Raw genomic sequence first — 14,310 nt, 5'->3', positions numbered from 1 at the left:
TGGGTTCTATGCTTGTTCATGATTTTCAACACATAGATGGAGCCTGGAGTTTCCTGTTACAGAGTTGAGTAGAAATTGAAATAAATCAGTTTGTTTTAGAAGTTGGTGTTAGAATTATCTTGTTAGTGGATTGCTTCCACTAGTTCCTTTTTCCATATGTATTGCAAGCATATTTCAATTATTTGCATTGCTCACCATCAGCATCAGCATTTGAAATGAAAAATTAAAAAAAACAAAAAAATCAGAATACCCGCAAAATCAGACTTAACCAAAAGTCTATGTTCAGGGGGGTCTATTACAATCCTACATTTGTACATTTGTACTCAATTATCATACCTCTTGGGGATTTTGACTTACACCCCTTTATGAAAGCTTTGAAAACTATCATTTTGACCTCATGTTATTTGTCTTCAATAATTGTTGTGCCTTATTTCACAAATTTCAAACACTTTCATGTACATTAACATTGGATACCCTGAAATATTTTCTCTTTACACTTGGATCCCTATTTCAATAATCTGTTAGCGAATTTCAGCGTAGTTATTCTATAAGGCCTGTTCCTCCACTTTAATTACCTACATTTCTGTTCTTTTCATTATTTCTAGCTTTTCAGCCTGCATTTTCCTTTCATCAACCAAAATTTCATACCAGTTGGAACTGCTTATGTTTCCTTGCACATTATGTCAGATGCATCCATTTTTATTTTTCTATGTCCACAGCCTTTTGGCTATCTTTCCCTATAAATACACACATCCTGGCTGTATGTCTTCTCTGTTTTCCTCAGTTGCTTGTGTTTCACTATATTCTTCATGTGTTTGCTACGATTTTAATGCTTGTCTTCTTGTATTTTCCCTTCTTTAACTTTTTGTCCTGTAAATTTAATCATTTCCGATCTACATCTTTTTTGCTGTATATCCTGCAGTAAGTTCATTCCCCTTATTCTATATCATTTCACTGAGAAAAAATACCAACTAAACTATTTGGTGTTACTTCTTGCAAAGCCATGATCTTTATATTCCTTAAGAGCAGACAAGTCATCTCCATTAATAGAAAGAACAACAGTAATTGTTATTAGGCATCATACGAGCTTAACTAATTCTATTTGGCAGAGTAAGGCCTTGCAGCCTTTAGTCTTCTGACAAACTTTCTGTCTCAAACTCATTTGCATTTTTTAGTTAAAACTAAAAGGCTTACAACTGGTACATGTACATTCCTTGATCTTTGATTGCTGTCAATGAACTTTCTACTTTAGAATGCAGACATTTTAGATGTTTCTATTTTCAGACAATTTGGTCCTTTTACAAATTTTATGATTATCATTATTGTTCACCTTCTGTAACTTGAACAAATGCATGCTGAGCAACGTAAGAAAATTAAATCAGAAAGAGATGGTATTATCAGCAGACAACGAACATTTTGACGATTACAGTACATTGCATGGCAACCATAGATATTGCAGGCTGAACATATTACAAAAGCCTGATGCAATCAATTAAAGTTTTTTCGATGAAAAAATACAAATTCAGGGGTGTTCCGTTGATAAAGTAAAAAAAAACTCGGTTACTGGTTTCATACCCACAGGCTCCTGTTGATGCGAGTTTTGTGTCACCACATAACATATTAGTAATTGGATGCTTGATACAGAATATCAAATACACAATTCCTCTCTTGAAAAGTTATCTCTCATGGGACATGAGTATAATTCCAATGTTCCTTACACCGTTGGATACTCGCTCAGTTTTATCAATGTGATTTGCTGGTAATCACGTAGGCGGCCTTACGTTTTCTTGTTTGAGAAAAATTTGGATCTTGGTGAGAAAATGGAGATGGTGGTTCGGTGTGAATGCTAGATGATGTTGATGGCGCGATGATGGCAATGTAGGGTGAATGGCGATGGAAGGTGAGAATGCCGATGTTTTGGTTTACTTCTCTAACTAACCTCTTCTAAGCATGAAATTTGGCTACTCAACTACTCCTACTCCTAAGAATGGAAGGTTAGCAGATGGACGGGGATCGAATCTAATGAAGGCTAACCAGCGGCCCTACCTCCATAGATGCAACGCTTCAAAGGAAAGTAAACTAGATCACCACACAAAGCCTCCCAACCAGCCGCTAGGATGCTAGTGGCCTAGTGTTGACCCCTATCAAACATCTACCAAAGCTACCATGCAACTATCCATTTTATTTTACTCTTACTCTAACAACTTGAAATGAAATTGCTTCAACTTGAAAAGAAAATTTAACTATGTGGAAGTAGAAAACATGCAATAACACCCAATGTTCTTAGTCAACATGCAATGAAAAAGAGAGCACTTTGGTATTATTTTCGCAACAATTTCTCCAACCCCTCCCTTTACAAATGAGAGCCAATGGCCTTATATAGAGGTCCAAAATACAATGGACGGTAGAGATCAAAACAAGATCGACGATCCAGATTGGATCCAAAAACCCTAATTAGGGTTGCCACCCCATCGGCCAATGAGAAGATGCCACCTCATCAATGGACCAATGAAAAAAGTGCAAAAGTGGCAACCAATGAGAAGGCACCAAAATGGTGACCAATCAGAAACAAACACTTGTCCTATTCTAGAAGAAAGAGAAAGTTGCCACTTGGGCTTACATAAGATGATCTTCTAATATAATTCTTCCTTTTTCTTTTGTTCTTTTAGCTAAGGCAATGAACTTAGCTAGCCTTTCGTTAACTTCTTCCATAGGAGGACAAGGTGTGTGCTTCGCTCGGAGTTCTGCTGACTTTGCCACGCTGTTTGCTGCTTGTAGTATCCTTTCGTGATCCTTCTCATATTCCTTTGCAAACCCAATAAAAGCATTGAGTCAGGAAAGGGTGTTCAGATGTTTCCTTTTGACGGCAGCCTTTCCTAACTCATCCAATCTCGATCCAAATCCTGTCTCACTGACATCCTCCTCTCTAATACCCTCAAAATCAAGCGCCACCCCAACGTCGCTCATCATGGTCGAAATGGAAGTGTCGACGCTTGGGCCGTGTTGTGCAATCTCATCATGAATTTCTTCAAGTGTTCTGAATCTGGTAGTCAATGCGACATACCAAGATTCAACTATGCTCAATCCTCTCTCATCAACCAACCGGGCTCTTTCCAAATATGCCTCCGGTAGCCTAATGAACGCCTGCAGCCTAGGAATAACCAAATCCTTGATGGGAAGAAAAATCTTCCATTCCTCTTCATATAATCTGAATTTGTTTCTAACAGTCACCAATGACTAGAATGTTGAGATGAAGGAGGGCAAGAAATTTCGCCCATCTTGGATTGTATCATAGATCCAACCCCTTACTTCATGTAACTGAACTGATACCTCTTCTGAATTGCTCCCGCTATCTTGAGGAAGGGCTGCCTGATGCAGCTGTTGGATTGGCTGGCAATCTCTCCAATATTTGTTTTCAGCCTCCAACTTTACTATCTTTTCGTTTGCCTTCCTCAATCTTTCTCTGATTGATGCTATGCCTTCTTGAACCTCCTCACATTCCATATCATCTGTATTTCTTCCCAAATTATGTTCTACTATTTCGTACTCCTGGGCTGCAATCTCATCCGCTGCCTTATTGACTGTTGGTATAGCAATCTGAACCCTTCGGTGACCATCACTGTCGCTTCTGATTACCCTTGCCACCGTATTTGCCATCTGTTTTTGGTTCTCGCTATCATCCTTTTCTATTAGTCCTTGGATATCATCAACTGCGTGAGCCATTACCACCTCGCCTCTCGGCATAAGCATTTGCCTTAACCATAGTGGTGCAGTGCATCTCCCCAAATCCGGATTCGGTTCGACCAACAAAGCATCACCAACGGCCTTAGACGCCTGACTTATCTCTTCAATATCAATCGGCCCATCTTCTTCTCTACTAGTTTCTGCCATATTTCCTTGCTGGTTCTCCGAGAGAGGGGAGTACTCCGTACTTTCACTGTAGCCACTTGATTCCGAATCAGAGCTCACCTCCACTGCGGCCCCTTTATCACTCGAATTGACCTCTTGGCTTCTAGCCTCAGTTATACTCTCCCTTGACGGCGCTGCCCGTTGTCTCTTGGCTGGAGGTTCCGAACGTTCTTGGCTTTTCTCTACCTCCAAAGCCCTCTTCTTGCTATTTCTAACTGTCTCCGATTGCCGGCCACTTCCTTCACCCTTCTGTCCGATTGATTCTACTAGACCTTCCTTTGGTTTCATCATCTCATAAGTAAGGAGAACCTTTTGTCTTTGTAGCTTTCTCAACTTGGCATTATACCACGACTCGGTATGCAAATCTACTGTCCTTGTGACTGCCTCCAAGGAAGGATCCTGATGATCGTCCCAATCCACTGGATTCAACTCTGTTCCAACTACTGTCTCATAGTCTTCTCTCAACACACTACGATCATCCTCCAATTGATCGGGAATATCAAGGCCTCTCCATCTGATATCTCTCATCATGTTCACCGACAATCTCGAGAAAGCTAGCTTTCTCACGTGAAAATCATCCTTTGCATTGGCCCAAAAGTCCTCTATAGTGGGAACATGCTTAAATTCGCTTCCATGAGATGCCTTGATAAGACCAACAGGGTCGAATCCTTGCCTTGCTCTGTACCATCCTAGATGATACCACTCCAATTCCTTTTCCGCAGCCTCAAAGGTGGCCCGATTTGGGCAACTATCATTGCCAATTATAATTGAGAAGGAAACGCCTGTTTTCCCCTCATTCCTCATTACTCTATCATAGTGCTCAAGCTGCCTAGCCAATTCCATCAAAACTACCTTGTCGGGCGGGTATCTTGGAAGCCTCTTGGGACAAACTGTACTTCCTGCCACTCTAATGTATGTGAATTGCGGGAATTGGATGAACCAACTCCCAAACTTCTTAATCCTTGCTTCTGCTTCCGATGAAAGTCTCTTAGCAGGCGCCCCTTGTAATACCCTTACTGTCTTCATGGCAAATGCATCGCAAAACATCTTGTAATCCTTGTTATTGTGCAAATGAAGCTGCGGATAGCATTCATGCACCAAATATTGCCCCGGCCCATTACCAATCTCTCCTAAGGCCCTAAGTCCCGGACTCTCATACAATCTAGCAATTAAGTAAAACAGATAGGATCCCATGTAGAATTGCCTTTGGTTTTGAACTGTTCTAAGTTGCAACTCTAAATTTTCACTTATGATCCTAGCCCAATCAAATTTTCCTTTTCCCTTTTCAATTTCATCAATGAAGAAGTACATCCAGTTTTCGAATTGCATAGCTTGAGCTAGGCCCATGATCCGGCTGAGAAGAACAATGAGATCGCCATATTCCGGCTTGAAATCTGCCACTGTAAGCCTGGTTGATTTGTTAACTCCTTTCCTTCCTTCGTGTATCCAATTCCGCTTTAGATGTGAGAAGTAGGCCTCTTGGTTACCTTGAAATGATTTGGCCGCCTGATCCACCATTACAACTGTCATGCCCTTGCTCTGGGGAATATTAAATGTCTCTTCAATTGCTTGTTCGCCAATGTTGGCCAACACTCTCTTCCCTTCGCCAAAAATGATGGATTTACTGTCTAGATCAAATCTGGATGCACACTCCATAATCAATTCCGGACAAGGCAAAGTAGGAGGAAAAGCTGCTGCATGTACAATTCCGCTCTTGTATATCCTCTTTGCCAAGGGGGATTGTCCTTCCTTTAGTCTGTCCCTCATCCGTATCATGTCCACTGTAGCGATATTAGTATCGGTTATTTTCTTCATTTTCAAGAAGAAGGAAGTTTTGGGCGTCATATCCTCTTTGTCTTTCTTAGCGTTTGCCCGCTTGGGATTCTTACTTGCACTATCATCCTCCATGCTCGTCACCCTATTACGGGATGGTAGAGTGGTGGACCAAAAGGCAAGAAGAACCAAGTAGTGCAATTCTTAGAAAAGAGCGAAAGAATGGATGTCAGCTTAAGCACTCCTTGCAACTCTAGATGATGACTTTCACCTTAACTAATAATCTTACAGCAACTTTTCGGAACCCGGGATATGACATCAAAGAATTACAAATCTCTTAGCAAATTAGAAAACAAAGCCTCTAAGCTTATCCAACACTTGCCTTCTATGCAAAAATCAAACTTTCATATGTATCTCTTCTCCCAACAGAATTGCCCAAATCTGATATAAAAAATTGCAGCCCCTCTAGAAAATCAGAATTTTGTCTTCCACAAATTTCGGCCCCCACAAAATTCGGCTCCCACAAAATTCGGCTAAGCATGAAAAAAAATCTGCCCTTCCACAAAATTCGCCCAAGCAAAGAAGGAGCAAAATCTGTAAAATCTGCCACCTAGGGCACAAATCGCAGCCCACAAAGTGAAGCAAAAATCCCCAAAAACGCAAAAAATCTGGCCCTTAGACAAATCGCCCAACAATGGCAATGGAGAAATTGCCCAAAAATCGCCAAAAAACTGCCTTCCACCAATTTCGCCCAAGTCTGGAAATCTGCCCTTGCTTCAAATTCGCCCAAGCATGAGGAGCAAATGAATTGATGAAAATGAAATGGGAGGGGACTCCCTTTATAGCAGCTTTCACCTTCCTCCTAGGCTGGCCGACTTGGTCCTATAGAGGAAAAAAAACCAAAATTAAAGCTAAGTTAGTGGCCCACTTTAAATACTTTGCCAAAATTTTAATTTTCTAAAATGAAAACTGCACTTATAATTTACTAATTAACCACAAATTGCAAAACGAAATTGAATGGTGCCTTGGGGATGCTAAAAATTTCTATTTAATGAGGGTTTGCTAATTAATACATCCTTGAAGTTGAATTTTGGCTAACCAAAAGCCATTTCTTAATATCAATTTACCAATTTCATTAAATACCAAAAGCTTTCAAGGCAAATTTAATCTATTAAAGCCAATTTTTGCAATTTTCCTCTAAATCGATTTTGCTAAATAATTAAAATTTTATGACAAAAAATAAAATTGCCTCTAGAGTAAAAATCGATTTTGCAATTTAACTTCATCTTACAAAATTAAATTCTATTTCACCAAAAAAAAAAAGATTTTCCAAGAACCTAAGTCTAACGAAAAATTTCCTTATTTGAAAATCATTCAAATTTACAATTAAATCCAAATTTTCAAAAGAAATCGTCTAAGTACAAAATTCACAATCTTATCCTGCCAAGTTGAAATCAATTTTGAACTTATTCGGCCTAAGGATAGAACTGATAGCTCTGGAAAATCAAGTTGAAACCGGGTGAAAAATACATCTAACCTTCTCCACTGGCCCTAAAGGCGATTAAAAAGGGGGTCCCCAAGAATTTGGGGCGATGTGTGAAAACCTCACAACAGCTCCATACCGGGTTTGAGTACGTATTTGGTATGGGTATGTCTGTGGGTACCTGCTGGGTATGTATATGCTTATTCAATTTTTTTCACTATCATTTAACATTTAATATTTATCTTTGGCATTTGACATTAATCAATGATCAAGCATCATACTATGAAATGATCTAGTTTTAGAATTCTGTATATATCTCCTTTTTTTTTGTATATATAATGTGTGTGCACACACACCCACTCACCCGTACACACCTATGAAATGATTTAGTTTTAGAATTTTCTATATTTCTCTTATTTATTTTTTGTATATATAATGTAACTACACACACCCACGCACCCACTGCCTGCACAGATGTGTAAGCATGTCGACGCGCACACACATACACCCAAACCCCTGGTTTTTTTCTTCCCATACCTGCACCCAACACATGCACATGCATGCACACACACATGTACCCAAGTGCCTGAATTTTGTTTTCTCATGCCCACATACCAGTTTCTCTTACCTGCACCCATTCCCAAACTCAAACCGGTAACTTCGCAAAAATGAAAAGTATTAAGGGATAGAAAATGGTTTTGTGCAGCACACGTTGTTCATTCCCTGTTGCTGTATTAGATATGCAGTTAAATGTCCTAGAAATTTTGATCATTCACTGAATTTAGTTTTGTTTCGCTTTTTTAATTCATAAATCAGATGAAACATACATTTGGTTACCAACTCTTTTGTTATCCCTTGTCAAAATAAGTATAATTTATACAGTGCTTGTCTGACTTGTGAGTATGGGGGAATAGGGCTTTGGGGATGGGAAAAAATGTTTCCTGATATTGGGGATAGCAGGGATATGGCTATTAAATCAATATTTTAAATTGGAAGTAAATGGATAAATAAAAATAATAATGGCTAAAAGCAAGTTAAAAGCATCTAGAAATTGAAGCGCACACAGTGTGCTGAATTTGTAATGACATCACATCAATCCACTAATCAAATATCCATCAAGGCATGGTCATATGCTGCACATTTTAATTTTAATCAGAACTTTTTTAAGATGCCCATGAAGTAAAAGAGATAGCAACATGAATGTGAAAATCAGCAAAGATATTATAATTTAAAAGTTAATTTGAGAATCGCCAACTTGTAGGCAGTGAGTTCCGACAGATAATATATGACTTTCTTGCAATTTCCACTGTCCATAAGAAGTAAAGATTTATGATGTCAAGTGTATAAGTAGTTGTACGATAAAGTCAGTTGTTTCTGTGATTAACTGGGACTGAAATTGTCAAGCTACTGTAGACTTGAAATTAATGGCAGTTAGCATTACTGCATATTGTGGACCTTTTTGATTTGGGCCTCTTTCTTTTTGTGTTCAGAAGAATTTAACAACAGAGTGATGTGGGAGATGGGAGGCTGTCCCTAAAATGTACACTTAAAGGGGAGCATCACTAAACCACATGTCTATCCCTAGGGAGGGTTGTCAGTGAACAGCTTCTAGTAGAAAGTAATGGTGATATATATGCATGTTTTAGTGGCATGCTTTCTGTGGCAGTATGAGTTAGCATATTTGATTTTTTAGCAGAGGAACAGTGTCATTGTGTTAGGAAGATGTCAGCATAATATAAAACTGATTGAGAAGTAGAAGCTTTTATATGAGTAGTTCAGACAAGTAAAACTTGTGTCTGTAGGCAGGTACATATCTTCTACCCTTGCAAGGAGGAGATTGTGTGTTGCATGCTTGACAGGAGCCATTAGCATGTGCAGTGAATTTCTATTTTAAGATGCATTCACTTCTTTAATGTATATTTACTTTACAAGCACTTTCAGTTTCAACCATGATAGCTGATATAAAACTAGCTTTTTTAAAGATTCTACTAAATATGATACAAGCTTTCGTTATAGATTACTACATGTGGTTTACATAAGAATGCTTATCTCACTGTTATTTCCTTCACTCATTCATTATGTTTACTGCTTAGAGATTCTGGATCGACTTCTAAGCTTGGACTGTATTCGTAAGATTAATCATGCATCATGTTCCAATGTGCCCCATAATTGTGACACCATAACCTCACCACCTATCTTCTAGAATTGTGTGTTGGCTTATTTCGTGGAGTTGAACTTCGGTCACTCAGATATGGTTGGTGCCTCACTACCATTTTATCACAAACCCTTGGACAGAAAGCATCCCTTGCCAATAGAAATTCTAGTTGGAGTTTTTGAGCCAAACTCCTTCCAGTACTTGAAGATTGTTGAAACATAAAACTTAAACACATCTTAATTTAAGGATTTATTTGATATCATCCTTATTGAATTTGCACAAAGATTAAGTCTCTTATGTTTCTTATGTGTTTTAAATATAAACACTTAATTCTGAAGTTACCCTCATCTCAAATAACTTCAAAATGCATGTCTAAATTGTAGAAAATAGAAATCCTTTATAAGTAGTTTTTTCTTAGTTAATTAAAATTTATGTCATGTACAAATCAATAAGACTCCACTGTTATAAATGAAAATAAAATCGGTTTTTTCAAGTTGAATTGATCTGATTAAAATTGCAGTCTTTCATCTGCTTGATTTTTTTTACTCTGGTTAGTGTTTTAATTATATTCTTGTATGATTATTAATTATTTTTTCAGCTGCTCGGGAAAAGGGCTATAAACAAATAAGCGCTGCTGTTGCAAAGTATAGGGAAATCAGGGACAATATCAATGAAGGTCTTAAGTTTTATGTTACTCTTCAGGTATGTATTTTCTGCCATCTTGGATCTAAACTTTTAAGACAAATATGAAATTTGATTGCTCTGAAATCAAGAGGAACATGAATTCAATTTCGTCCACAGCCTCTGTTGAATTGTCAGTTTTTTTAATATTCACTATGCTATCAGGTGGCATTTGAAGTTTTTATATGCAATAATTTTAATTGCCTTTCTCAGTGACTTTCATAAGCAATGACATTGTTGATGCAGCTGGTTTCTACTTCTACTTCAAAGATTTAACAACACAATCACTCTTGTTGTATCATTTGATATTTTTCCATGCCATTTCTGTGGTTCTTTTTACATATTTGTTTTATTTCATAAGACACATGACCTCTTGTGTAACATCGCAAGAACAATAACTCAAGCAGGGTCAAGTCACAATGAAGTGAGATGCATTCATGTACTTTCATATTGAGCACTTTTTATAGGTTCAAGTTGTGGTTAGTGAATAATGCAGAATCAGATGATTGAGAATTAATTAGTTGCATGGATCGCACGTCTGTTTCATGTTTAATCAAGAACTTGTTTTCTTGGATTTCTTTCAACTCACACTGGCTTGCAGAAGTAAGTGGTTTCATTCAATGTACATGCTATCCCAACTTTATTGTGTGACTTCATGCATGTAATTAAAGGATCTATTTTGTTTATAGACCATAGGTGCATGATGAGTCTGGCTTTTCTAGTGGTAGCCGATTTGGTATCAGAACAGCTTAAGTTGACAGTTTGTGAGCTTTTATCAACATAATGAGGCCTTTTCTAGGAAGACACTAAATATGTGATCGGGGAATTGGCTTAACAAGAGCAGCAAATTCATGGTCCCGACTCCCCACAATAAAGCCTAGAAGTTCTGTGCAAATGGATATTATAATGCTTTCTGATTGGGAGTTGCCACACAAAATGATCAAACAAATGCCCAAAAATGAGTTTGACGTTAAAAGACGGTAATGCTTTTGAAGTTACTTATACGCAATTCCTTTTTTCTGGAGCTAAAATTATACTAGAACATAAATGCATCATATGCGCTGGACACTTTGTTATGTGGGCATATTTTAATTTGGCACATAATGGGTTTTGCAAAATGCAAAGATGCTTCCTAATGGCTGAAAGAAACTGATAGGTTTTCAGAGTGCATGTATATGAGGGAGAAAGCTTCTTTGAATCAAATGAACAGATTCATTGGATTATATTATAATTTTCTTAGCAGGGTCTATTTTGTTGATTTTTTCACATATCAAGGCTGTGCTTATATCTTTATGCTTATTTATAGTGAGTCAGCCATAGAGAGCCTGTTAGAGTGATAAATTGGATCTTGGACTGCAAATTGTTGGAGTGATCAACCTCCCAAGAGAACACACAGATATAAACCGTCATGAAGTGACAAATAATTACCTGGAATGAATAGTATTGAGATGCATGAAGTAATGTATAGAACCTTGCTTATAAAGACAAGGAGGCAGAGCTGATGAATAACCTGCAATAAAGCTACCATTATGCACCTATTTAATTAAAAGCTAATAAACTGCATAAGCAAAGTCAAGCATGAGAGTAATTAATAATTTACTCCAACACCCCCTGCAAAATGAGCAAGATGCAGTATGACACCTAGCTACAAAACCATTTTAGGTACCCACGTACATGCAATTAGAAATCTCTCACAATGGAGAAAAGGAGTAAACTACATGGGAAATAACTCCATTCCAAAAGAGAGAAATTAATAAGATGCATGGATGGAGAATTGAGTTACCCTCCCAAGGACAACATACATCAGGCAAATACAATCAAATAATCCCCCCATAGGAGGGAAAAAGAGAGATAAGATCTCCTTCTGTAATGAAGAAGCTCCAATGTCAACGAGGAATGCCTGCAAACTAAAGATGATCCAATATTTACAAGCAACATAGCTCTCCCTAGGAAGAAACAAATCCACCAAGTGATGAGGAAGCCACTCCAAATCCAATAGAATGCAGGAGGGAGGAATTCTCAAAATAGGAACTCTTAAAACTGACTAGGAGTCTCCAAGCATGGAAAAATGATGATTTTTTCAGAGATTGTTTGACAGCTATTTTAATATTTGACCATGATTTTATCAAAATTCTCTGCTGTAAGGGTTATCTGAATTTTATTTGCTCTTGTTTATTCTGCAGAAATGGTTTGGATTATTTTTGGATTCCTGAGCACATTTTGGCACATTTTTCTTTACATAATGCCTCCTCTTCCTCACTGAAATTATTCTTTATCCTGAAAATCCATCACATTTCTTCTATATGTCTGTCTTAAAGAAAACCTGCAATTTTTTTACATAACAAAACAAATAGATAGCTGATTTCAAGAAAAGTCCCAGCTACAAGAATATGACAGACAATTGCTTGATTTTTATCAATAAGAGCATTTTGAGCAAAACCTGCATCCCATTTCTTCACATCCTTTTCTGCCATGCTGTTGTATTTTGCACGAGTGTATTATTTATAATATCACTTTGTTCAATAGTACCACCATTGATGGTAAAGTAGGCAATTGGAAATTTTACAGGCACCATTCCCTCGTCTACGTCTCAGGTAAAATTATTGCTGACCTCTAGTCTCATTGCAACTATTTTCTCAACTTAGAAAAAGTAGAACTCTAGAAGAATACTGATGATGTATAGAGTTCAAGGAATTGACTTACAAAAATAATCAGTTATTCTCTTCGTTTTTCTTTTTGATGTTTTCTGCTTTTTTGGGCTTTTTGATATTATCTTAATAATATTCTGGGAAAATTAAAATATCTCCATCTCTTGGTTTTGCTACGATATCCCTGACAATGATATTTGCCATTATGTTTTAAAGTTCAAAGTGCTGCTATATGTGTTTCTGGCTAAGGAGACGAGCAGAATTACTGTTAAAATGCATTTCTTTACATCTGTTACTAGCTTCCCTTCAAAATTTACTTGCGTCAATATTGCTGTACGATATCATAAAATTTTGAATGTTTTAGCATTATTTCATCTCACTGATTTTTCTCTTTTTCCGACTTTTGTGGGCAACATCAGGATGCAATCAACAATTTAAAGCAACAGTGTAGTGATTTTGCCATGACTCGTAACATTCAGTGCCGTGAGATGATGGAAGATCTTCAACGACAGTTAGCTGGCCTTAATTTCAATGATGGTAAATCTTCTTACAAATACCCATCTGCTAGTTCAACAGCCCAAAGATCTGCTGGTGTTTCCTCACTTCCAGATCCACAGAATGCACATCAGCCAGGAGGTCCACGACCACCTTATTATCGCACAGCGGAACAATCATTGCCACCGTATCCTACAACACCAGCTCCCGGTCAGCCTCAAAATCCCTACCCCGGTCAACCTCCATACTATTCACAGGCTCCTAGTCCATACCATTCCTCACCTGGAACAGCTCAACCATCGGTACCACATGACTACAGCCAGCCAGCATATCCAGGTTGGCGTGGTCCATACTACAATGCTATGCCAGGGTCACATCAACCACCAGCGGCACCTCAACCTCCTTATCATATACCACCCTCCAGTGAGTACTATCCTCCACAGCAAAGTGGCTACTACAAACGTTGAGCAGAGTACTTGAAAGGGATTCACATATGACTAATGGTGGATAAGGAACGGAACACTTTTCGAGCCCATCTGTATTTTATGTATTTCCGTTTCATATTTGTGTGTATAGGCATTAATTGGCTTTTGGAGAGTTTATTAACATTCCTGTTTGTGTTCATTACTTATTGTTTCCAATAGGTTTTGATACTTTGTAGAAGTAAAATGGGACAAATGATTGCCATCTTTTTTTATACGAGTCAACTTGCCAAACTGAACATATATTCTAATATGGGATGAACCTCTAATTTGTGGGTGCCTTTTTAACAAGAGAATGGCAATTCCAGAATATGATTTGGAGCAAGTGCAATTCTCCTTATTTTTTCAAACATGTAATCATGGACATTCTTATATTATTCACGCTCCCGTGAACTCGGCAGAGGTCACCATATATTCTCTGATTTTACTATGAATAAAATCTGTTATTAAGGTGCAAACAATCTCGAGGATTATAGACATGTTTATGGACACAACCAAAAGATAGATTTATGCTACGATCAGATTCCAATCAATGAGTGCAATTTGGATTTTTGAAAATGCACTCTCAAATGTTTTACTATGGAACATATCCTTTATTAATAAAGAATTCCGCTTGAAGAATCCTGTTCAGAGAAGTCATAACGTCTACAGATAAAAATTGCAATGAAAAAGCATATAATAACG

At 37.7% G+C, this 14,310-nt stretch overlaps 1 protein-coding gene across 1 annotated transcript in view; it reads left to right on the top strand.

The window, feature by feature from the left end:
* The window catches only part of LOC149534585 (vacuolar-sorting protein BRO1-like), a 69,470-nt gene extending 55,383 nt beyond the window's left edge, over positions 1–14,087 (top strand). The window contains exons 7-8 of the mRNA XM_089803269.1: positions 9,919–10,022; positions 13,069–14,087. Of these exons, the coding sequence (XP_089659395.1) occupies positions 9,919–10,022; positions 13,069–13,611 (647 nt within the window). The 3' untranslated portion in view covers positions 13,612–14,087. The remainder of the gene's footprint in view (positions 1–9,918; positions 10,023–13,068) is intronic.
* Positions 14,088–14,310: the final 223 nt, after the last annotated feature.

This window comes from Cupressus sempervirens, chromosome 10 (assembly GCF_028749045.1).
Source record: "Cupressus sempervirens isolate cs-2001-9-10 chromosome 10, ASM2874904v1, whole genome shotgun sequence".
Lineage (NCBI taxonomy): Eukaryota > Viridiplantae > Streptophyta > Pinopsida > Cupressales > Cupressaceae > Cupressus > Cupressus sempervirens.
The sequence above is the reverse complement of the archived record's forward strand: the minus strand, read 5'-3'. Positions and strand labels throughout refer to the sequence as shown.